The 27,852-nt window shown below is 37.8% G+C and overlaps 1 protein-coding gene across 1 annotated transcript in view; it reads left to right on the top strand.

The window, feature by feature from the left end:
- Nucleotides 1–27,852, top strand: part of atr (ATR serine/threonine kinase) — a 123,664-nt gene that overhangs the window by 68,617 nt on the left and 27,195 nt on the right. Inside the window, exons 25-36 of the mRNA XM_061924475.2 lie at nucleotides 829–949; nucleotides 3,379–3,516; nucleotides 3,605–3,764; nucleotides 11,111–11,277; nucleotides 11,339–11,503; nucleotides 11,572–11,663; nucleotides 15,381–15,472; nucleotides 18,707–18,884; nucleotides 23,768–23,947; nucleotides 24,013–24,172; nucleotides 24,231–24,410; nucleotides 24,470–24,612. Coding sequence (XP_061780459.2) covers nucleotides 829–949; nucleotides 3,379–3,516; nucleotides 3,605–3,764; nucleotides 11,111–11,277; nucleotides 11,339–11,503; nucleotides 11,572–11,663; nucleotides 15,381–15,472; nucleotides 18,707–18,884; nucleotides 23,768–23,947; nucleotides 24,013–24,172; nucleotides 24,231–24,410; nucleotides 24,470–24,612 — 1,776 coding nt within the window. The remainder of the gene's footprint in view (nucleotides 1–828; nucleotides 950–3,378; nucleotides 3,517–3,604; nucleotides 3,765–11,110; nucleotides 11,278–11,338; nucleotides 11,504–11,571; nucleotides 11,664–15,380; nucleotides 15,473–18,706; nucleotides 18,885–23,767; nucleotides 23,948–24,012; nucleotides 24,173–24,230; nucleotides 24,411–24,469; nucleotides 24,613–27,852) is intronic.

A 27,852-nucleotide genomic window follows, 5' to 3' on the forward strand; every position in this document is an offset into this window, starting at 1 on the left:
GAGACTTGTGTGGTATTGAGTGGCTCTTTGACAGGAGACTTGTGTGGTATTGAGTGGCTCTTTGACAGGAGACTTGTGTGGTATTGAGTGTCTCTTTGACAGGAGACTTGTGTGGTATTGACTGGCTCTTTGACAGGAGACTTGTGTGGTATTGAGTGGCTCTTTGACAGGAGACTTGTGTGGTATTGAGTGGCTCTTTGACAGGAGACTTGTGTGGTATTGAGTGGCTCTTTGACAGGAGACTTGTGTGGTATTGAGTGGCTCTTTGACAGGAGACTTGTGTGGTATTGAGTGGCTCTTTGACAGGAGACCTGTGTGGTATTGAGTGGCTCTTTGACAGGAGACTTGTGTGGTATTGAGTGGCTCTTTGACAGGAGACTTGTGTGGTATTGAGTGGCTCTTTGACAGGAGACCTGTGTGGTATTGAGTGGCTCTTTGACAGGAGACCTGTGTGGTATTGAGTGGCTCTTTGACAGGAGACTTGTGTGGTATTGAGTGGCTCTTTGACAGGAGACTTGTGTGGTATTGAGTGGCTCTTTGACAGGAGACTTGTGTGTTATTGAGTGGCTCTTTGACAGGAGACTTGTGTGGTATTGAGTGGCTCTTTGACAGGAGACTTGTGTGTTATTGAGTGGCTCTTTGACAGGAGACTTATGTGTGTGTGCAGGTACACTTGTCTCCTTGTTGAGTGGCACTTTGACAGGTGACTTGTGTGTGTGTGTGTGTGTGTGTGTGTGTGTGTGTGTGTGTGTGTGTGTGTGTGTGTGTGTGTGTGTGTGTGTGTGTGTGTGTGTGTGTGTGTGTGTGTGTGTGTGTGTGTGTGTGCAGGTACAAGAGCAGCCAGAAGGAGGCCAGCGGCTCCAAAGTGAAGAAGCCCATCTACATGAGCAGCAGAGGCAGCAACTTCTCTGATTGGTCGGCCACTTGGGCCACCTACCTCATTAGCAAAGTAAGATGGTCTGCCTACACAACAACTATTACACAACAACTATTACACGACAACTACAGTATTACACAACAACTATTACACAACAACTACAGTATTACACGACAACTACAGTATTACACAACAACTACAGTATTACACAACAACTATTACACGACACCTACAGTATTACACGACAACTATTACACAACAACTACAGTATTACACGACAACTATTACACAACAACTACAGTATTACACGACAACTATTACACAACAACTACAGTATTACATGACAACTATTACACAACAGCTACAGTATCACATGACAACTATAACACAACAACTACAGTATTACATGACAACTATTACACAACAACTACAGTATTACATGACAACTATTACACAACAACTACAGTATTACACGACAACTATTACACAACAACTACAGTATTACACGACAACTATTACACGACAACTACACTATTACACAACAACTATTACACGACAACTACAGTATTACATGACAACTATTACACAACAACTACAGTATTACATGACAACTATTACACAAGAACTACAGTATTACACGACAACTATTACACGACACCTACAGTATTACACGACAACTATTACACAACAACTACAGTATTACATGACAACTATTACACAACAGCTACAGTATCACATGACAACTATAACACAACAACTACAGTATTACATGACAACTATTACACAACAACTACAGTATTACATGACAACTATTACACAACAACTACAGTATTACACGACAACTATTACACGACACCTACAGTATTACACGACAACTACAGTATTACACGACAACTATTACACAACAACTACAGTATTACATGACAACTATTACACAACAGCTACAGTATCACATGACAACTATAACACAACAACTACAGTATTACATGACAACTATTACACAACAACTACAGTATTACACGACAACTATTACACAACAACTACAGTATTACATGACAACTATTACACGACAACTACAGTATTACATGACAACTATTACACGACAACTACAGTATTACATGACAACTATTACACAACAACTACAGTATTACATGACAACTATTACACGCAACTATTACACTACAACTATTACACAACAACTACAGTATTACACAACAACTATTACACGACAACTACACTATTACACAACAACTATTACACGACAACTACAGTATTACACGACAACTACAGTATTACATGACAACTATAACACAACAACTACAGTATTACATGACAACTATTACACAACAACTACAGTATTACATGACAACTATTACACAACAACTACAGTATTACACGACAACTACACTATTACATAACAACTATTACACGACAACTACAGTATTACACGACAACTATTACACGACAACTACACTATTACACGACAACTACAGTATTACATGACAACTATTATACAACAACTACAGTATTACATGACAACTATTACACGACAACTACACTATTACACAACAACTATTACACGACAACTACAGTAACTACAGTATTACTTGACAACTATTACACAACAACTACACTATTACACAACTATTACAAGACAACGACAGTATAACACGACAACTACAGTATTACACGACAACTACAGTATTACACGACAAGTATTAGACAACTATTACACAACAACTATTACACGACAACTACAGTATTACATGACAACTATTACACGACAACTATTACATGACAACTACAGTATTACACGACAAGTATTAGACAACTATTACACAACAACTATTACACGACAACTACAGTATTACATGACAACTATTACACGACAACTACAGTATTACATGACAACTATTACACGACAACTACAGTATTACATGACAACTATTACACGACAACTACAGTATTACCGGTACACAACTATTACACGACAACTACAGTATAACACGACAACTATTACACAACAGCTACGGTATTACACAACAACTACAGTTTTACATGTCAACTATTACATGTCAAATATTACACGACAACTACAGTATTACCCAACAACTATTATATACATTTTTCTGCAAATCTGGACATAGTTGCAACAGTAAGGGTTTCTACAACATCAAACTATATACATATACATATATATATATATATATATATATATATATATATATATATATATATGTATGTATATATATATATATATATATATGTATGTATATATATATACAGTATGCGTATGTATGTGTGTATATATAAACTGTGTATGTGTATATCTATATATGTATGTATATGTACACATACACACACTAAAAAATGTAATCGTTTTTTAGGAGAAAAATGTTTTTTTTAATGCATAATGGAACAATATAAAATAATATTAGCCTGCATTAAGATGAGGGAAGCAATTATTATTTGATGAGCATGAAAGCAGGACTGTGTTCCAGGTGCGACACGAGCTGGCCAGCCGAGTGTTCACCTGCTGCAGTTTCATCATCAAGCACGACTACAAAGTCACCATCTACCTGCTGCCTCACATCCTGCTCTCCATGCTGCTGGGGTGCACTCCTGACCAGCAGAAGGAGGTGCTGCACTCATGCACTCATGCACTCATGCACTCATGCACTCACTGTGTGGCGGACAGGGCAAAGACTTGTTGCAAATATGTTGCAGGTGACAGAGGAGATGCTGACAGTGCTGACAGAGGGTGAGGGGCGTGTCCAGGAGACGTCCTCCAGCCTATCACAGCTGAGCACTCAGACGGTGTTCAGCATGTTGTCTCACCTCACTCAGTGGAGCCGACACCTTCTCTACGGCAAAAGCAAAGCCAACGGTAGGTAGCAATTCTGCTGTGTGAAAGAACTTCATTGTGTCAATCAATGCTCCAAAGACTTTTCTACTATTTATCCATTCAAAAATCTAGTTTTTTACCTTTTTTTATTTATTTTTTGTACCTTTTTTCCCGGAATTACCAAATTTCCATGAAATTCCCACTGAAAAGAATGGGACAGTTCCACAACTCCCACATTTTGTATCCGATCCAAACAGTTCCGACTTCAAAATATTCAGCCTGTTCAGGAATTGTGTGCTCCCTTTCAACAATTATTTTAAAAATTCCCGGATTTCCTACAATTCCCAGTTTTTAGGGACATTTTTCCCATTCAAAATGAATTATCCATTTTTCAAACTTCCACATTTTTCAACCGATTACAACCATTGCACCTTCAAAACATTCAATTCATCCTGGAAATTCAAACAACCATTTTTCCACATTCACCAAATTTCCAGGAATTCCAGTTTTTTTTTCTAACCTTATTTCCAACCTTTTTTAGTGCGATGACTCCTTTCACATTTTTCAACCCACTTCAAGCGTTCCACTGTCAAAACATTCCTCTTAGTCAGGACAAAAAAAACCAAGTTGGTTTAAGAACTTGAAAAATTCCCCAGTTTTCCCAAAATTCCGTCATGCCATTTTTTAATTAAAAAACTGTTACTACTTCAACATTTCTTCACCGATTTAAACAATTCCAACACCAACCCTTTCAGCTCATTCAGGACATTCATGCTGTTAATCATTTTCCAAAAAATCCCGCTTCTCCTAAAATTCCCAAATTTCCAGGAAGTTCCCATTGAATTGAATGGGACATTTTTCCAAGTTCCACAACTCCCACATTTTTTATCCGATCCAAACAGTTCCGACTTCAAAATATTCAGCCTAATATTATTTTAAAAATTCCCGGATTCCCTACAATTCCCAGTTTTTAGGGACATTTTTCCCATTCAAAATGAATTATCCATTTTTCAAACTTCCACAATTCCCACATTTTTCAACCGATTCAAACCACTCCACATTCAACACATTCAATTCGTCCTGGAAATTCAAACCACCATTTTTCCACGTTCAACAAATTTCCAGGAATTCCTGTTTTTTTTCTAACCTGATTTCCAACCTTTTTTTTAGTGCGATGACTCCTTTCACATTTTTCAACCCATTTCAACCGTTCCACTGTCAAAACATTCCTCTTAGTCAGGACAAAAAACCAAGTTGGTTCAGGAACTTAAAAAATTCCCGGTTTTCCCGAAATTCCGTTTTGCAATTTTTTATTAAAAACTGTTACTACTTCAACATTTCTTGACCGATTTAAACAACTCCAACACCAACCAATTCAGCTCATTCAGCACATTAATGATATTAATCATTTTCAAAAAAATCCCGCTTCTCCTAAAATTCCCAAATTTCCAGGAAGTTCCCATTGAAATGAATGGGAAATTTTTCCAAGTTCCACAACTCCCACATTTTTTTATCCGATCCAAACAGTTCCGAATTCAAAATATTCAGCCTGTTCAGGAATTGTGTGCTCCCTTTCAACAATTATTTTAAAAATTCCCGGATTTCCTACAATTCCCCGTTTTTAGGGACATTTTTCCCATTCAAAATGAATTATCCATTTTTCAAACTTCCATATTTTTCAACCGATTCCAACCATTGCACCTTCAAAACATTCAATTCATCCTGTAAATTCAAACAACCATTTTTCCACATTAACCAAATTTCCAGGAATTCCTGTTTTTTTTTCTAACCTTATTTCCAACCTTTTTTAGTGCGATGACTCCTTTTACATTTTTCAACCCACTTCAAGCGTTCCACTGTCAAAACATTCCTCTTACTCAGGACAAAAAAAAACAAGTTGGTTTAAGAACTTGAAAAATTCCCCGGTTTTCCCAAAATTCCGTCATGCCATTTTTTAATTAAAAAACTGTTACTACTTCAACATTTCTTCACCGATTTAAACAATTCCAACACCAACCTATTCAGCTCATTCAGGACATTCATGCTGTTAATCATTTTCCAAAAAATCCAGCTTTTCCTAAAATTCCCAAATTTCCAGGAAGTTCCCATTGAAATGAATGGGACATTTTTCTAAGTTCCACAACTCCCACATTTTTGTATCACCGTTCCACTGTGAAAACATTCCTTTTAGTCTGGACAAAAAAACAAGTTGGTTTAAGAACTTGAAAAATTCCCGGTTTTCCCGATATTCCGTCATATCATTTTTCTATTAAAAAACTGTTACTACTTCAACATTTCTTGACCGATTTAAACAATTCCATCACCAACCAATTCAGGACATTCATGCTATTAATCTTTTTTTTTTTTTTAATCCCGCGTTTCCCAAAATTCCCAAATTTCCAGGAAGTTCCTATTGAAATGAATGGGACATTTTTCTAAGTTCCACAACTCCCACATTTTTTTATCCTGTTCAAACCGTTTCAACTTCAAAATATTCATCCTGTTCAGGAATTGTTCGCTCTACTTCCAACAATTATTTTAAAAATTCCCGGATTTCCTACAATTCCCAGTTTTTTGGGACATTTTCCCCATTCAAAATGAATTAAACATTTTTCAAACTTCCACAATTGCCACATTTTTCAACCGATTCAAACCATTCCACCTTCAACACATTCAATTCGTCCTGGAAATTAAAACCACAATTTTTTCACGTTCAACAAATTTCCAGGAATTCCTGTTTTTTTCCTAACCTTATTTCCAACCTTTTTTTAGTGCGATGACTCCTTTCACATGTTTCAACCATTCCACTGTCAAAACATTCCTCTGAGTCAGGACAAAAAAAAACAAGTTGGTTTAAGAACTTGAAAAATTCCCCGGTTTTCCCAAAATTCCGTCATGCCATTTTTTAATTAAAAAACTGTTACTACTTCAACATTTCTTCACCGATTTAAACAATTCCAACACCAACCTATTCAGCTCATTCAGGACATTCATGCTGTTAATCATTTTCCAAAAAATCCAGCTTTTCCTAAAATTCCCAAATTTCCAGGAAGTTCCCATTGAAATGAATGGGACATTTTTCTAAGTTCCACAACTCCCACATTTTTGTATCACCGTTCCACTGTGAAAACATTCCTTTTAGTCTGGACAAAAAAACAAGTTGGTTTAAGAACTTGAAAAATTCCCGGTTTTCCCGATATTCCGTCATATCATTTTTCTATTAAAAAACTGTTACTACTTCAACATTTCTTGACCGATTTAAACAATTCCATCACCAACCAATTCAGGACATTCATGCTATTAATCTTTTTTTTTTTTTTTATCCCGCGTTTCCCAAAATTCCCAAATTTCCAGGAAGTTCCTATTGAAATGAATGGGACATTTTTCTAAGTTCCACAACTCCCACATTTTTTTATCCTGTTCAAACCAACTTCAAAATATTCAGCCTGTTCAGGAATTGTGCGCTCTACTTCAACAATTACTTTAAAAATTCCTGGATTTCCTACAATTCCCAGTTTTTAGGGACATTTTTCCCATTCAAAATGAATTATCCATTTTTCAAACTTCCACAATTCCACATTTTTCAACCGATTCAAACCATTCCACATTCAACACATTCAATTCGTCCTGGAAATTCAAACCACAATGTTTCCACGTTCAACAAATTTCCAGGAATTCCTGTTTTTTTTCTAACCTGATTTCCAACCTTTTTTTAGTACGATGACTCCTTTCACATTTTTCAACCCATTTCAACCGTTCCAACATCAAAACATTCCTCTGAGTCAGGACATAAAAACAAGTTGTTTTAGGAACTTAAAAAATTCCCGGTTTTCCTGAAATTCCGTTATGCAATTTTTTTATTAAAAACTGTTACTAGTTCAACATTTCTTGACCGATTTAAACAATTCCAACACCAACCAATTCAGCTCATTCAGCACATTAATGATATTAATCATTTTCAAAAAAATCCCGCTTCTCCTAAAATTCCCAAATTTCTAGGAAGTTCCCATTGAATTGAATGGGACATTTTTCCAAGTTCCACAACTCCCACATTTTTTATCCGATCCAAACAGTTCCGACTTCAAAATATTCAGCCTAATATTATTTTAAAAATTCCCGGATTTCCTACAATTCCCAGTTTTTAGGGACATTTTTCCCATTCAAAATGAATTATCCATTTTTCAAACTTCCACATTTTTCAACCGATTACAACCATTGCACCTTCAAAACATTCAATTCATCCTGGAAATTCAAACAACCATTTTTCCACATTCACCAAATTTCCAGGAATTCCTGTTTTTTTTTCTAACCTTATTTCCAACCTTTTTTAGTGCGATGACTCCTTTCACATTTTTCAACCCACTTCAAGCGTTCCACTGTCAAAACATTCCTCTTAGCCAGGACAAAAAAACAAGTTGGTTTAAGAACTTGAAAAATTCCCCAGTTTTCCCAAAATTCCGTCATGCCATTTTTTAATTAAAAAACTGTTACTACTTCAACATTTCTTCACCGATTTAAACAATTCCAACACCAACCCTTTCAGCTCATTCAGGACATTCATGCTGTTAATCATTTTCCAAAAAATCCCGCTTTTCCTAAAATTCCCAAATTTCCAGGAAGTTCCCATTGAAATGAATGGGACATTTTTCTAAGTTCCACAACTCCCACATTTTTGTATCACCGTTCCACTGTCAAAATATTCCTTTTAGTCTGGACAAAAAAACAAGTTGGTTTAAGAACTTGAAAAATTCCCGGTTTTCCCGATATTCCGTCATATAATTTTTCTATTAAAAAACTGTTACTACTTCAACATTTCTTGACCGATTTAAACAATTCCATCACCAACCAATTCAGGACATTCATGCTATTAATCTTTTTTTTTTTTTTTAATCCCGCTTTTCCCAAAATTCCCAAATTTCCATTAAGTTCCCATTGAAATGAATGGGACATTTTTCTAAGTTCCACAACTCCCACATTTTTTTATCCTGTTCAAACCAACTTCAAAATATTCAGCCTGTTCAGGAGTTGTGCGCTCTACTTCAACAATTATTTTAAAAATTCCCGGATTTCCTACAATTCCCAGTTTTTAGGGACATTTTCCCCATTCAAAATGAATTAAACATTTTTCAAACTTCCACAATTGCCACATTTTTCAACCGATTCAAACCATTCCACCTTCAACACATTCAATTCGTCCTGGAAATTCAAACCACCATTTTTTCACCTTCAACAAATTTCCAGGAATTCCTGTTTTTTTTCTAACCTTATTTCCAACCTTTTTTAGTGCGATGACTCCTTTCACATTTTTCAAGCGTTCCACTGTCAAAACATTCCTCTGAGTCAGGACAAAAAAAAACAAGTTAGTTTAAGAACTTGAAAAATTCCCCGGTTTTCCCAAAATTCCGTCATGCCATTTTTTAATTAAAAAACTGTTACTACTTCAACATTTCTTCACCGATTTAAACAATTCCAACACCAACCCATTGAGCTCATTCAGGACATTCATGCTGTTAATCATTTTCCCAAAAAATCCCGCTTTTCCTAAAATTCCCAAATTTCCAGGAAGTTCCCATTGAAATTAATGGAACATTTTTCCAAGTTCCACAACTCTCACATTTTTGTATCACCGTTCCACTGTCAAAACATTCCTTTTAGTCTGGACAAAAAAACAAGTTGGTTTAAGAACTTGAAAAATTCCCGGTTTTCCCGATATTCCGTCATATCATTTTTCTATTAAAAAACTGTTACTACTTCAACATTTCTTGACCGATTTAAACAATTCCATCACCAACCAATTCAGGGCATTCATGCTATTAATCTTTCTTTTTTTTTTTTTAATCCCGCGTTTCCCAAAATTCCCAAATTTCCAGGAAGTTCCCATTGAAATGAATGGGACATTTTTCTAAGTTCCACAACTCCCAAATTTTTTTATCCTGTTCAAACCAACTTCAAAATATTCAGCCTGTTCAGGAATTGTTCGCTCTACTTCCAACAATTATTTTAAAAATTCCCGGATTTCCTACAATTCCCAGTTTTTAGGGACATTTTCCCCATTCAAAATGAATTAAACATTTTTCAAACTTCCACAATTGCCACATTTTTCAACCGATTCAAACCATTCCACCTTCAACACATTCAATTCGTCCTGGAAATTCAAACCACCATTTTTTCACCTTCAACAAATTTCCAGGAATTCCTGTTTTTTTTCCTAACCTTATTTCCAACCTTTTTTAGTGCGATGACTCCTTTCACATTTTTCAACCGTTCCACCGTCAAAACATTCCTCTTAGTCAGGACAAAAAAAAAATGTTCCCGAAATTCCGTAATACCATTTTTCAATTAAAAAACTGTTACTACTTCAACATTTCTTGACCGATTTAAACAATTCTAACACCAACCAATTCAGCTCATTTAGGACATTGCTGCTATTAATCATTTTCCCAAAAATCCCGCTTTTCCCCAAATTCCCAAATTTCCAGGAAGTTCCCATTGAAATGAATGGGACATTTTTCTAAGTTCCACAACTCCCACATTTTTTTATCCTGTTCAAACCAACTTCAAAATATTCAGCCTGTTCAGGAATTGTTCGCTCTACTTCCAACAATTATTTTAAAAATTCCCGGATTTCCTACAATTCCCAGTTTTTAGGGACATTTTCCCCATTCAAAATGAATTAAACATTTTTCAAACTTCCACAATTGCCACATTTTTCAACCGATTCAAACCATTCCACCTTCAACACATTCAATTCGTCCTGGAAATTCAAACCACCATTTTTTCACCTTCAACAAATTTCCAGGAATTCCTGTTTTTTTTCCTAACCTTATTTCCAACCTTTTTTAGTGCGATGACTCCTTTCACATTTTTCAACCGTTCCACCGTCAAAACATTCCTCTTAGTCAGGACAAAAAAACAATTTTCCCGAAATTCCGTAATACCATTTTTCAATTAAAAAACTGTTACTACTTCAACATTTCTTGACCGATTTAAACAATTCTAACACCAACCAATTCAGCTCATTTAGGACATTGCTGCTATTAATCATTTTCCCAAAAATCCCGCTTTTCCCCAAATTCCCAAATTTCCAGGAAGTTCCCATTGAAATGAATGGAACATTTTTCCAAGTTGCACACTTCCCACATTTTTCAAGCTATTCAAAGCATTCCAACATCAACACATTCCACTCATCCTGGACATTCTAACTAACACTTTCCCAAGTTCCAAACCAAATTCCAGTTTTTCCTGGAAATTCCAACTCTTCAACATTGAAACTATTCTTACATTCATGCTACATTCTGTCAGCATGTGACTTCAACTTCAGCATTGGAACATTCACACGCAATCCCTTCAGGAATGGCCTCATGTAGTATAATAATATTGTTCCGCAGAAAGTGGGGAGTACCAGCGTGTGGCGGCCTTCCTCAAGGGTATTCCACAAGACGTCATGGCCAAAGCTTCGCTGCGCTCCAAGGCGTACACCCGGGCACTCATGCACTTTGAAGCACACATCCTGGAAAACAAGGAAAACGTCCAGGACCACCTCACCTTCCTGCAGGTAAAGACGGAGCAGAGAAGCGCTGATTTCACGGTGACATCTCGGACTTTTGTGTCGTCAGACGCTGTACGCCGCCATGCACGAGCCCGACGGCGTTACAGGGGTCAACACCCTCAGGAGGGAGGAGCCGTCGCTACGGGAACAGATACTGGAACACGAGAGCATCGGTCTCCTCCGGGACGCCACCGCCTGCTACGACCGGGCCATCCAGCTGGAGTCGGACCAGGTTCTACGTCCGGTCCCCAAACATTCCTCAATGTGCGCCTCGTTCATTGTAATCTTCTTGGCTGTCAGATCGCTCACTACCACGGGGTCATGACCTCTATGCTGGGGCTGGGCCAGCTGTCCACCGTCATCACGCAGGTTAATGGAGTGCTGGCCAACAAGTACGTACTTTGACTCCATTTAAAGACATGAACATTAATACAAAACCCAAACCCAGCGAAGTTGTCAGGTTGTGTAAATGGTAAATAAAAAGAGAATACAACAAATCCTTTTCAACTTATATTCAATTGAATAGACTGCAAAGACAAGATATTTCATGTTCACACTGAGAAACTTTATTTTTGCCAATAATCATGAACGTAGAATTTAATGGCAGCATTTCTACCACTGTGTTACATGGCCTTTCCTTTTAACAACACTCAGTAAAGGCTTGGGAACTGAGGAGACACATTTTTGAAGTGGAATTCTTTCCCATTCTTGCTTGATGTACAGCTTAAGTTGTTCCTTCTGCTATTTTAGCCTTCACACATTTTCAATGTCTGGACTACAGGCAGGCCAGTCTAGTACCCGCACTCTTTTACTACGAAGCCACGCTGTTGTAACACCTGGCTTGGCATTGTCTTGCTGAAATAAGCAGGGGCGTCCATGATAACAACATATGTTGCTCCAAAAGCTGTATGTACCTTTCAGCATTAATGGTGCCTTCACAGATGTGTAAGTCACCCATGTCTTGGCCACTAATACACCCCCGTACCATCACACATGCTGACTTTTACACTTTCACCCTAGAACAATCCGGATGGTTCTTTTCCGCTTTGGTCCGGAGGACACGACGTCCACAGTTTCCAAAAACAATTTGAAATGTGGACTCGTCAGACCACAGAACATTTTTCCACTTTGCATCAGTCCATCTTAGATGAGCTCGGGCCTGGCGAAGTCGACAGCATTTTTCTGGGTGTTGTTGATAAATGGCTTTGGCTTTGCATAGTAGAGTTTTAACTTGCACTTACAGATGTTGCGACCAACTGTAGTTACTGACAGTGGTTTTCTGAAGTGTTCCTGAGCCCATGTGGTGATATCCTTTACACACTAATGTGGCTTTTTGATGCAGTACCGCCTGAGGGATCCTAGGTGTGTAATATCATGGCTTACGTGCAGTGATTTCTCCACATTCTCTGAACCTTTTGATGATATTACGGAGCGTAGATGGTGAAATCCCTAAATTCCTTGTTGAGAAATGTTGTTCTTAAACAATTTTCTCAGGCATTTGTTGACAAAGTGGTGACCCTCGCCCCCGTCCTTGTTTGTGAATGACTGAGCATTTCATGGAAGCTACTTTTATACCCAATCATGGCACCCACCTGTTCCCAATTAGCCTGTTCACCTGTGGGATGTTCCAAATAAGTCTTTGATGAGCACTCCTCAGCTTTCTCACTCTTTTTTGCCACTTGTGCCAGCTTTTTTTTTTGCATCAAATTCCAAATGAGCTAATATTTGCAAAAAATAAAGTTTTCCAGTTCCAACGTCTTTGCAGTCTATTCAATTAAAGTTGAAAAGGATTTGCAAATTATGATCAGGATCTTTCTATGTGGAGTTTGCATGTTCTCCCCGTGACTGCGTGGGTTCCCTCCGGCTTCCTCCCACCTACAAAGACATGCACCTGGGGATAGGCCCCTCCCACCTACAAAGACATGCACCTGGGGATAGGCCCCTCCCACCGCCAAAGATATGCACCTGGGGATAGGCCCCTCCCACCTACAAAGACATGCACCTGGGGATAGGCCCCTCCCACCTACAAAGACATGCACCTGGGGATAGGCCCCTCCCACCGCCAAAGACATGCACCTGGGGATAGGTTGATTGGCAACACTAAATGGTCCCTAGTGTGTGAATGTGAGTGGGAATGTTGTCTGTCTATCTGTGTTGGCCCTGTGATGAGGTGGCGACTTGTCCAGGGTGTACACCGCCTTCCGCCCGGATGCAGCCCCCCGTGACCCCGTAAGGGACAAGCGGAAAAAAATGGATGGACAGTTGGAGTCTGTTTTTATTTACGATTTACACAACGTGCCAACGTCACTCGTTTTGGGTTTTGTACAGCAAACAAAATATTATTTTCAAATCTGACAAGAATTGCAGAAAAAGTTTAAAAAAAACATCAAGAAACGTTATATTATTATGAATGCAATTACAAGTTTCAAACATTTTGTAACATTTTACACAACAAATGAATTGATGTTTGTGTGATTCCTGCTGATATCGTATCAGAGTAATCCTCTTCATCAGTATCGGCCAGTGACGTGATGGCTGGTGAGGCACTGACTTCATCACAGTCAGATTTACAAACATATGAACCCTAAAGAGTATCTTATTCACCATTTGATTGGCAGCAGTTAACGGGTTATGTTTAAAAGCTCATACCAGCATTCTTCCCTGCTTGGCACTCAGCATCAAGGCTTGGAATTGGGGGTTAAATCACCAAAAATGATTCCCGGGCGCGGCGCCGCTGCTGCCCACTGCTCCCCTCACCTCCCAGGGGGTGATCAAGGGGATGGGTCAAATGCAGACGACAAATTTCATTACACCTAGTGTGTGTGTGACAATCATTGCTACTTTAACTTAACTTTAACTTTACACATACAAACTGTAGCACACAAAAAAGCACATTTAATTAAAAAAAACGTTATTATGGTCTTACCTTTACTTAGAAATGAAGTCCATGCGCCGCAACTAAAGCCCTCACTTAAACTTTCCACGTGCAAGATTGAATCTATTTAAAAAAGTGTAACCGAGGGTTTATAAATGTCGCCTATACTGTATGAAACTACAAAATAACAAACACGGAGGCTCCAGTTTACACGAGGACCACTTTATTTACCTTCTTTCAAAAACCTCCGCAACGTGACATCACTTCCGCTCTTAGCGCCTTCAAAATAAGAGCTCAAGGCATATACTGTATAACAGCGCATAACAGGAACTTAACATCACAAAGAGGAAAGCCCATGAAAATAGGTTACAAACGTTATTTAATAAGAAGCCAAAAAGTGCAAAAACAATAATGTTCATGTTGGAGGAGTTGTGAATTAGATACACCTGCAGTCTGCAGGTGTACCTAATGTTGTGGCCCTGCAGTCATTCACAACTCCTCCAACACGAACATTATTGTTTTTGCACTTTTTGGCTTCTTATGAAATAACTTTTTAAAATAGATTCAATCTTGCACGTGGAAAGTTTAAGTGTGGGCTTTAGTTGATACAACAATTCTACGGCGGGGGTGCAGGAGGCGGGGCTACTGGAGCCTCAGCCAGTGCGTCTTTTGCAGCCATTTTATGATCGCTCAGCACAAGAAATACGTTACACACATACAGTTGTTGACAAAATACACTGTACATTATATACCTCAGCTAACTAAACTATGGAAATGTATAATATAGTTCATATAGCAATACAGTCTCACTGCACAGCAGGCCAGCAGTTAGCCGAGTCCGGAATCCATGTTGAGGCACTGAGTGACGTGCCTCAACTGGCTGCTGTTCACCGCACCGTCTCTTCTCAGTATTTGAACGGCAAATGTGAAAATTCAGCGATTTTGAATAAAAATAATCTAAAACTGGTGAAGTTAAATGGAAAATAACTTTATAGTATAATCACTGGATACATATAACAATTTAATTATTATTTTTTCTTTTTAAATTTTTTTTCTTTCCACGTCACTGGTATCGGCCAATACTTAAGGCTCCAACTAGCCTACAGACATGACATAAAACGGTTGTTGACATAACTTATAACCACCGACTTGAGTAGGTTCCGCTGTGCTTACTTGCTGGACGTTCATTAGGGACAAGCTAATAATAAAATGTGTTTAATGTGCGCACTTTTAGGCACCAGTGGACTTCAGAGCTCAACACGTACAGAGTGGAGGCTGCCTGGAAGCTGGGAAAATGGGACCTGCTGGAGGACTACTTGACTTGGGGTAATGAATCCAACTCCAGGACGCCAACAAAAGCAAATAACTAATCAGTGCTGGGTCAAAAGGCAATAACATCTGTGGCTGTAGGCAAACTCCTGATTTGTATTGACTACACCAGGGGTCGGCAACCTTTACCACTCAAAGAGCCATTTTGACCCGTTTCCACAAATTAAAGAAAACAATGGGAGCCACAAAACTCTTTTGAAATTTAAAATGAAATAACACTACATACAAAGTTTTTTTTTGCTTTGTGCTATATAAAATGGCTGCAAAAGACGCACTGGCTGAGGCTCCAGTAGCCCCGCCTCCTGCACCCCCGCCGTAGAATTGTTGTATCAACTAAAGCCCACACTTAAACTTTCCACGTGCAAGATTGAATCTATTTAAAAAAATGATTTCATAAGAAGCCAAAAAGTGCAAAAACAATAATGTTTGTGTTGGAGGAGTTGTGAATGACTGCAGGGCCACAACATCAGGGGTCTCAGACACGCGGCCCGCACCTTAATATGGAAATGTAATGTTAGTGCGGCCGGCGAGTTTTATATGAAGGGCACTTGACAGCGTCACACTTGTCAACCCTCCCAATTTTTCCGGTAGACTCCCGAATTTCAGGGAAACTATTCTCTCGAATGTATGCTGATTTCCACCCAAACAACAATAATAAGGGCGTGCCGTGATGTCACTACCTTTAGCGCCCTCTGCGGCTTGAACAAACAGCTTGCCAGCCCAGTTACGTGTTATATGAGGCTTCTGCAGACACAGTGAATGCCACGCATACTTGGTTAACAGCCATACAGATCACACTGAGGGTGGCGATATAAACAACTTTAACACTCTTACTAATATGCGCCACACTGTGAACCCACACCAAACAAGAATGACAAACACATTTCGGGAGAACATCCGTACCGTAACACAACAGAACAAATACCCAGAATCCCATGCATCCCTAACTCTTCCGGGCTACTTTATACACCCCCGCTACCACCAAAGCCCGCCACCCCAACCCTGCCCCCTACACACATCGACAACACCCCCCCCCCCCCCCCCCCCCCACCCCCCGTGCGTAGATTGAGGTGGGCGGGGTTTGGTGGTAGCAGGGTGTGTAATGTTGGGGCGGCATGGCGTAGTGGGTAGAGCAACCGTGCCAGAAACCTGAGGGTTGCAGGTTCGCTCCCCGCCTCTTACCATCCAAAAAAATCGCTGCCGTTGTGTCCTTGGGCGGGACACTTCACCCTTTGCCCCCGGTGCCACTCACACCGGTGAATTGAATGATGAATGATAGGTGGTGGTCGGAGGGGCCGTTGGTGCAAATTGCAGCCACGCTTCCGTCAGTCTACCCCAGGGCAGCTGTGGCTATGAAAGTAGCTTACCACCACCAGGTGTGAATGAATGATGGGTTCTACATGTAAAGCGACTTTGGGTACTTAGAAAAAGCGCTATATAAATCCCAGTTATTATTATTATTAATGTAGCCCGGAAGAGTTAGGGATGCATGGGATTCTGGGTATTTGTTCTGTTGTGTTTATGTTGTGTTACGGTGTGGATGTTCTCCCGAAATGTGATTGTCATTCTTGTTTGGTGTGGGTTCACAGTGTGGCGCATATTAGTAAGAGTGTTATAGTTGTTTATACGGCCGCCGTCAGTGTGATCTGTATGGCTGTTGAACAAGTATGCCTTGCTGTCACTTAGTGTGTGCGCAGACAAAATGTGACTGGGCCGGCACGCTGTTTCTTAGGTGAAAAAGCGGACGCGACGACAGGTTGTAGAGGACGCAAAATGCAGTGCCGTCACGGCACGCCCTCAATTTTGTTGTCCGGGTGAAAATCGGAGAATGTTTGCCCTGGGAGAGGCAGTGAAATCCGGAAGTCTCCCGGAAAAATCGGGAGGGTTGGCAAGAATGCAGCTGAGCCGCATCAGAGTGGTCAAAGAGCCGCATGCGGCTCCGGAGCCGCGGGTTGCCGACCCCTGGACTACACAGTAGGGAGGTCCAAATAACAATATTTTGGTACCGGTACCAAAATGTATTTTGATACTTCTCAAAATAAAGGGGACCACATAAAAAAAATCATTTTTGTCTTAATTTTAACAAAAAATCTTACGATACATTAAACATATGGTTCTTATTACACTCAAAAAACAATTTTAGAAGCAGTTAACGTGTCACATTCCTAGTTTAATGACTCTAAGGCTGCAGAATTAGACAAAAAAAGTGTAATATTAGCTGGGAAACGTTGCCACGTTAATGTTAGCATACTAGCATGCTAACGTTAAGAAGCTAGCACATGGCTGGGTAAGAAGAAATACCAAAATGCAGTATTTGTTGGTGTGGACATAGAAAGTCGCAAAAAAAAGCTAGCATAAAACGTTAGCATGCTAACATGAGAGACGCTAGCAACAAAAAGCTAGCATGCCAACGTTCTCACAAGTATGCTAACAGTTAAGTTAGCCAAGTGTGTGAACAAAATGAGACGTGAAAGTATGGCTGAGCTACAAGAGGAGGTCATCTTGTCTTTTTGGCGTTTGTCTCGGAGCAATCGTTCATTAAAATTAATGTACCCATTAAATTGGCCCTTTTAAAAAAAAAAATTGTGAATAGCGTTGCCATGGTAACACGTAATGTTTCCAATTTAAAGTACCCCCATCGGCGCGACCGAGACCTTCCAGACGGTATAACATATGTGGGGGTTCGTTGGCCGGATCGTCGCGTATTAAGCGTAAGAGAAATGTAATAATAACATTTGAAGTATGAGGAATAATAATATGGGCTGCTTGCATTGCAGCAGGCCCATAATTCAAATGCATGCAACACATTGGGCTTTTTTTTATTGCACTCTTAGAACAATTTAATTTGTATATATTACACATAGCCTAACGTTCACGACACATCACCTGCATGTTTCCTCACATCATTAACTCTCAGTCACAGCAGCTGATGGACGCTGTATTGAGAAAATAAAAGCATCTCCTTGGCTGTATACTTTTAGTGTGGGGACAATATTGTCCACACCTGTCTCCATCTAAACACAGCGGTGCGCTCTTAAACGCACGGCGGGAGGCGAGGGAAAATGACGTTAAACCAAGCGCTTGGCTCCGTTTACTCCGAGGGGAAATCTCCTGAGCAAGGTCCGTGTAGTTAGTTCGCCATGATTATCAAGCCAAACGACGCGAGTGCACATCCGCCTGACTTCCTGTTGCCTAAAATGCATTAATAAATTTTATTTGTGTATTTTCCAGACCATCAGTCCAGCACGTGGGGGGTGCGAATGGGACAGTTGCTGCTGGCCGCCAAGACACGAGATACTGCTGCCTTTTACGAGAAGCTGAAGCTGGTGAGGAAGGAGCAGGTTGACCCTTTGTCTGCCGCCAGCTACGAGTGTGGAACCTACCAGAGAGGATATGAATACATCGTCAGGTATGTCAGCGCCTGGTACTGTATGTGTTAGGTATTTTTAAGTATGTCATTGTCATGTATGTGTTAGGTATGTCATTATTAGGTATGTATCAGCTATGTTAGGCATGTCATCGTCATGTATGTATTAGGTATGTATCAGGTATTTTAGGTATGTCATTGTCAGGTATGTAATTATTAGGTATGTGTCAGGTATGTCATCGTCATGTATGTATCAGGTATTTTAGGTATGTCATTGTCAGGTATGTGTTAGGTATTTTAGGTATGTCATCGTCACGTGTGTATTAGGTATGTTAGGTATGTCATCATCGGGTATCTGTTAGGTATGTCATTGTCAGGTATGTATCAGGTATGTTAGGTATGTCATCGTCATGTATGTATTAGGTATGTCATTGTCAGGTATGTGTTAGGTATTTTAGGTATGTCATCGTTACGTCTGTATTAGGTATGTTAGATATGTCATCATCGGTTATCTGTTAGGTATGTCATTGTCAGGTATGTATCAGGTATGTCATCGTCATGTATGTGTCAGGTATTTTAGGTATATCATTGTCAGGTATGTGTTAGGTATTTTAGGTATGTCATCGTCACGTATGTATTAGGTATGTCATCATCAGGTATCTGTTAGGTATGTCATTGTCAGGTATGTATTAGGTATGTTAGGTATGTCATCGTCGGGTATGGTAGGTATGTCATCGTCAGGTATGTGTTAGGTATGTCGTCAGGTATGTATTAGTAATGTTAGGTATGTCATCGTCATGTATGTATTAGGTATGTATCAGGTATTTTAGGTATGTCATTGTCATGTATGTGTTAGGTATGTCATTATTAGGTATGTATCAGGTATGTTAGGTATGTCATCGTCATGTATGTATTAGGTATGTATCAGGTATTTTAGGTATGTCATTGTCAGGTATGTGTTAGGTATGTAATTATTAGGTATGTACCAGGTATGTTAGGTATGTCATCGTCATGTATGTATCAGGTATTTTAGGTATGTCATTGTCAGGTATGTGTTAGGTATTTTAGGTATGTCATCGACACATGTGTATTAGGTATGTTAGGTATGTCATCATCGGGTATCTGTTAGGTATGTCATTGTCAGGTATGTATCAGGTATGTTAGGTATGTCATTGTCATGCATGTATTAGGTATGTATCAGGTATTTTAGGTATGTCATTGTCAGGTATGTCATCGTCACGTGTGTATTAGGTATGTTAGATATGTCATCATCAAGTATCTGTTAGGTATGTCATTGTCAGGTATGTATCAGATATGTTAGGTATGTATCAGGTATTCTAGGTATATCATTGTCAGGTATGTGTTAGGTATTTTAGGTATGTCATCGTCACGTATGTATTAGGTATGTCACCATCAGGTGTCTGTTTGGTATGTCATTGTCAAGTATGTGTTAGGTATGTCATCGTTGGGTATGTATTAGGTATGGTAGGTATGTCATCGTCAGGTATGTGGTCAGGTGTGTATTAGTAATGTTAGGAATGTCATCGTCAGGTATGTTGGGTACGTCATTAAAAGGTATCGTATTTTTCGGAGTATAAGTCGCACCGGAGTATAAGTCGCACCTGCCGAAAATGCATAATAAAGAAGGAAAAAAACATATATAAGTCGCACTGGAGCCCGGCCAAACTATGAAAAAAACTGCGACTTATAGTCCGAAAAATACGGTATGTATCATGTATTTTAGGTATGTCATTGTCAGGTATGTTAGGTATGTCATCATCAGGTATTTATTAAGTATGTTAGATATATCATCATCAGGTATCTATTAGGTATGTTAGGTGTGATATCGTCAGGTATCTGTTAGGTATGTCATTGTCAGGTATGTTAGGTATGTCATCATCAGGTATCTGTTAGGTATATCATTGTTAGGTATGTCATCGTCGGGTATGTATTAGGTATGCTAAGTATGTCATCGTCAGGTATGTGTTAGGTATGTCGTCAGGTATGTATTAGTAATGATAGGTATGTCATCGTCAGGTATGTATTAGTAACGTTAGGTATGTCATCGTCAGGTATGTATTAGTAATGTTAGGTATGTCATTATTAAGTATTTATCAGGTATTTTAGGTATGTCATTGGCAGGTATGTCATTGTCAGGTATTTATCAGGTATTTTAGGTATGTCATTGTCAGGTATGTGTCAGGTATGTCATTGTCAGGTATGTATTAGGTATTTTAGGTATGTCATAGTCAAGTATGTATTAGGTATGTTAGTTATGTCGTCATCATAAGGTATCTATTAGGTATGTTAGGTGTGATATCGTCAGGTATCTGTTAGGTATGTCATTGTCAGGTATGTATTAGGTATGCTAGGTATGTCATCGTCAGGTATGTATTAGGTATGCTAAGTATGTCATCGTCAGGTATGTGTTAGGTATGTCGTCAGGTATGTATTAGTAATGTTAGGTATGTCATCGTCAGGTATGTATCAGTAATGTTAGGTATGTCATCGTTAGGTATGTATTAGTAATCTTTGGTATATCATCATCAGGTATGTTGGGTATGTCATTATTAGGTGTGTATCAGGTATTTTAGGTATGTGTCAGGTATGTATTAGGTATTTTAGGTATGTCATCGTCAAGTATGTATTAGGTATGTTAGTTATGTCATCATAAGGTATCTATTAGGTATGTTAGGTGTGATATCGTCAGGTATCTGTTAGGTATGTCATTGTCAGGTATGTATTAGGTATGCTAGGTATGTCATCGTCAGGTATGTATTAGGTATGCTAAGTATGTCATCGTCAGGTATGTGTTAGGTATGTCGTCAGGTATGCATTAGTAATGTTAGGTATGTCATCGTCAGGTATGTATCAGTAATGTTAGGTATGTCATCGTTAGGTATGTATTAGTAATCTTAGGTATATCATCATCAGGTATGTTGGGTATGTCATTATTAGGTATGTATCAGGTATTTTAGGTATGTGTCAGGTATGTATTAGGTATGTCATCGTCAAGTATGTGTTAGGTATATAATCATCAGGTATCTATTAGGTATGTTAGGTGTGATATCGTCAGGTATCTGTTAGGTATGTCATCGTCAGGTATGTATTAGGTATGTTAGGTATGTCATCATCAGGTATGTATTAGGTATGCTAAGTATGTCATCGTCAGATATGTGTTAGATATGTCATTGTCAGGTATGTCATCAAGTATGTATTAGTACTGTTAGGTATCTCACCGTCAGGTATGTATTAGTAATGTTAGGTATGTCATCGTCAGAACCAGCAAGAGATGTCATATATCACATACACCAACGTAATAGATGTCATATATCACATACAACAATGTAATAGATGTCATATATCACATACAACAATGTAATAGATGTCATATATCACATATAACAATGTAATGGATGTCATATATCACATACAACAATGTAATAGATGTCATATATCACATACAACAATGTAATAGATGTCATATATCACATACAACAACGTAATAGATGTCATATATCACATACAACAATGTAATAGATGTCATATATCACATACAACAATGTAATAGATGTCATATATCACATACAACAATGTAATAGATGTCATATATCACATACAACAATGTAATAGATGTCATATATCACATACAACAATGTAATAGATGTCATATATCACATACAACAATGTAATAGATGTCATATATCACATACAACAATGTAATAGATGTCATATATCACATACAACAATGTAATAGATGTCATATATCACATACAACAATGTAATAGATGTCATATATCACATACAACAATGTAATAGATGTCATACATCACATACAACAATGTAATAGATGTCATATATCACATACAACAATGTAATAGATGTCATATATCACATACAACAATGTAATAGATGTCATATATCACATACAACAGTGTAATAGATGTCATATAATCACATACAACAACGTAATATATGTCATATATCACATACAACAATGTAATAGATGTCGTATATCACATACAACAATGTAATAGATGTCGTATATCACATACAACAATGTAATAGATGTCATATATCACATACAACAACGTAATAGATGTCATATATCACATACAACAATGTAATAGATGTCATATATCACATACAACAACGTAATAGATGTCATATATCACATACAACAATGTAATAGATGTCATATATCACATACAACAATGTAATAGATGTCATATATCACATACAACAATGTAATAGATGTCATATATCACATACAACAATGTAATAGATGTCATATATCACATACAACAATGTAATAGATGTCATATATCACATACAACAATGTAATAGATGTCATATATCACATACAACAATGTAGTATATAACTCATATTGCAGTCTACACGTATCTCTTATGTGTGACTGCCATCATATTGCAGTCTACACTTATCATTTCACCATGTACCACATAAAATAGCTTTGAGGTCAGTAAGCACAACCAAATGATTCCATACATTAGGCACACCGGGTTATAAGGCGCACTGTCGAGTTTTGAGAAAAGGAAAGGATTTTAAGTGCGCTTATAGTCCGAAAAATACGGTAGATTGCCATGTTAGAAAGGATTCCTGGATTTGAACGTCTATTTTAGGTATATTTTTGTTATTTTTCTACATAAGGCCCCAGGTTTGTATGGAATGTGGTCTAGGTCCGCCAGTTAGTGATCCCTGGCTTAGACCAGTCGCTAAAGAGCAACATGATCAAACTTACACTCTGTATCTGATACTTGGTATAAGATGTGTAGCGAAGCCTGATTCTGAGAAGTGGTGGTGTTTATAGGGACACGTTTTACTGGTAGAAAGTTGCATAAAAAGGCACATTTGTTTTATTTTTTTGCAGTTTTTTTCTGAGCCGTACCTTTTTTGTGATCAGGTTACACATGCTGAGCGAGTTGGAGCACACCTTCACAGAGCTGCAGGAAACAGGCTCCGCCCCCAGCCTCAGACAGCTTCCGTCTCATTGGTCGGACCGGCTGGAGATGACCCAGAAATCCTTCCGGGCCAAAGAGCCCGTCCTGGCCCTGCGTCGCGCCTTGCTCAGCCTACAATCACAGTACGGTCTGATGTTCCTCCGCTGGTTGAAGGTTGAAGGTTGAAATTCTCCGACGTTGTGTCCAGACCTACGAGCCAGGAGCTGGTGGGAGAGTGCTGGCTGCAGAGCGCCCGCGTGGCCAGGAAGGCGGGGCATCACCAGACGGCTTTCAACGCCCTCCTGAACGCGGAGAGCTCTCACCTGGCCGAGCTGGTCACCGAGAAGGCCAAGTGGCTTTGGTCCAAGGTGGGACAGGAAGTGGGAGGTCCGGGTCAAGCGTCACATTCAAAGTGCTGTGTCTCAGGGGGACGTGCACCAGGCCCTCATCGTGCTCCAGAAGGGCGTGGCCCAGTGTTTCCCCGACGACCGCCCCCAGTCGGACCCTCGCAGCCTGCAGACCAAAGGCAGGGCCATGCTGCTGGTGGGACGCTTCATGGAGGAGACGGCCAACTTTGAGTCCAACGCCATCATGAAGACGTACAAGGTGGACACGGGCGGACGTCCAAGTCATGTGTGATGCTGACTTCCTGCGTATTTCTTCAGGACGTGACCAACCTTCTGCCCGAGTGGGAGGATGGCAACTTCTACTTGGCAAAGTACTACGACAAGGTGATGCCCATGGTGACCGACAACAAGCTGGAGAAACAAGGCAACCTCATCAGATACATCGTCACCTACTTTGGAAAGTACGTCTGCATGCTATTACCCTATTTTCTAGAACATAGTAAGGCACACTGTCCATGAGCGGGTCTAGTCGGGTCTATTTTCACTTTCACTCATTTTAAAATCAGCAACAATTCAGGCATGTGGAATTTTTGCGAAATCGCAGAATTCCGAGTTTTTAAACATTCCTTTTTGCGTCAAAATAAATAAAAATAAATCATGAATGAATACATGAATGCATGTACAAACACATGAATGAATACATGAATGAACGTACAATTACATGAATGAACGACATGAATGCATGAATGAACGTACAAATACATGAATGAACGACATGAATGAACGTACAAATACATGAATGAATACATGAATGAACGTACAAATACATGAATGAACGACATGAATGAACGTACAAATACATGAATGAACGACAAGAATGAACGTACAATTACATGAATGAACGACATGAACGAATGCATGAATGAACGTACAAATACATGAATGAACGACAAGAATGAATGTACAAATACATGAATGAACGTACAAATACATGAATGAACGTACGAATACATGAATGAATGAACATATATGAATAAATGAACAAATACATGAATGAATGTACGAATACATGAATGAACGACATGAATGAATTAACATATATGAATAGATGAACAAATACATGAATGAATGTATAAATACATGACTGAATGAATGAATGAACAAATGCATGAATGAATGAACAAATACATGAATGAATGTACACATACATGAATGAATGCACACATACATGAATGAATGAATGAATGAACATGCATAAATGAATACGTGAATTAATGAACAAATACATGAATGAATACATTAATGAACAAATACATGAAGGAATGAACAAATAAATTAATTTACAAACATGAATGAATGATTAAATGCATGAATGAATGAACAGATACATGAATGAATGTACACATACATGAATGAATGTACACATACATGAATGAATGAATGAACATGTATAAATGAATATGTGAATTAATGAACAAATACATGAATGAATGAACAAATAAATTAATTTACAAACATGAATGAATGATTAAATGCATGAATGAATGAACAGATACATGAATGAATGTACAAATACATGAGTGAATACTTGAATGAATGAACAAATACATGAATGAATGTACAAATACATGAGTGAATACTTGAATGAACAAATACATGAATGAATACATGAATGAATGAACAAATACATGAATGAATGTACAAATACATGAATGAACGTACGAATACATGAATGAACGACATGAATGAATTAACATGAATAAATGAACAAATATATGAATGAATGAACAAATGAATGAACAAATACATGAATGAATGTACAAATACATGAATGAATACATGAATGAATGAACAAATACATGAATGAATGTACGAATACATGAATGAACGACATGAATGAATTAACATATATGAATAGATGAACAAATACATGAATGAATGTATAAATACATGACTGAATGAATGAATGAACAAATGCATGAATGAATGAACAAATACATGAATGAATGTACACATACATGAATGAATGCACACATACATGAATGAATGAATGAATGAACATGCATAAATGAATACGTGAATTAATGAACAAATACATGAATGAATACATTAATGAACAAATACATGAAGGAATGAACAAATAAATTAATTTACAAACATGAATGAATGATTAAATGCATGAATGAATGAACAGATACATGAATGAATGTACACATACATGAATGAATGAATGAACATGTATAAATGAATATGTGAATTAATGAACAAATACATGAATGAATGAACAAATAAATTAATTTACAAACATGAATGAATGATTAAATGCATGAATGAATGAACAGATACATGAATGAATGTACAAATACATGAGTGAATACTTGAATGAATGAACAAATACATGAATGAATGTACAAATACATGAGTGAATACTTGAATGAACAAATACATGAATGAATACATGAATGAATGAACAAATACATGAATGAATGTACAAATACATGAATGAACGTACGAATACATGAATGAACGACATGAATGAATTAACATGAATAAATGAACAAATATATGAATGAATGAACAAATGAATGAACAAATACATGAATGAATGTACAAATACATGAATGAATACATGAATGAATGAACAAATACATGAATGAATGTACAAATACATGAATGAACGTACGAATACATGAATGAACGACATGAATGAATTAACATATGAATAAATGAACAAATATATGAATGAATGAACAAACGAATGAACAAATACATGAATGAATGTACACATACATGAATGAATGTACACATACATGAATTAATGAATGAACATGCATAAATGAATACGTGAATTAATGAACAAATACATGAATGAATGAACAAATAAATGAATTTACAAACAGGAATGAATGATTAAATGCATGAATGAATGAACAGATACATGAATGAATGTACAAATACATGAGTGAATACTTGAATGAATGAACAAATACATTAATGAATGTACAAATACATGAATGAATACATGAATGAATGAACAAATACATGAATGAATGTACAAATACATGAATGAACGTACGAATACATGAATGAACGACATGAATGAACGTACAAATACATGAATGAACGACAAGAATGAACGTACAAATACATGAATGAATACATGAATGAACGTACAAATACATGAATGAATACATGAGTGAATGAACAAATACATGAATGAATGTACAAATACATGAATGAACGTACGAATACATGAATGAACGACATGAATGAATTAACATATATGAATAAATGAACAAATATATGAATGAATGAACAAATACATGAATGAATGTACACATACATGGATGAATGTACACGTACATGAATGAATGAATGAACATGCATAAATGAATACGTGAATTAATGAACAAATACATGAATGAATGAATGAACAAATAAATAAATTTACAAACATGAATGAATGATTAAATGCATGAATGAATGAACAGATACATGAATGAATGTACAAATACATGAGTGAATACTTGAATGAATGAACAAATACATGAATGAATGTACAAATACATGAATGAATGAACAAATACATGAATGAATGTACAAATACATGAATGAACGTACGAATACATGAATGAACGACATGAATGAATGAACATATATGAATAAATGAACAAATATATAAATGAATGAACAAATACATG

Source organism: Nerophis lumbriciformis, linkage group LG29 (assembly GCF_033978685.3).
Source record: "Nerophis lumbriciformis linkage group LG29, RoL_Nlum_v2.1, whole genome shotgun sequence".
Classification (NCBI taxonomy): Eukaryota; Metazoa; Chordata; class Actinopteri; order Syngnathiformes; family Syngnathidae; genus Nerophis; species Nerophis lumbriciformis.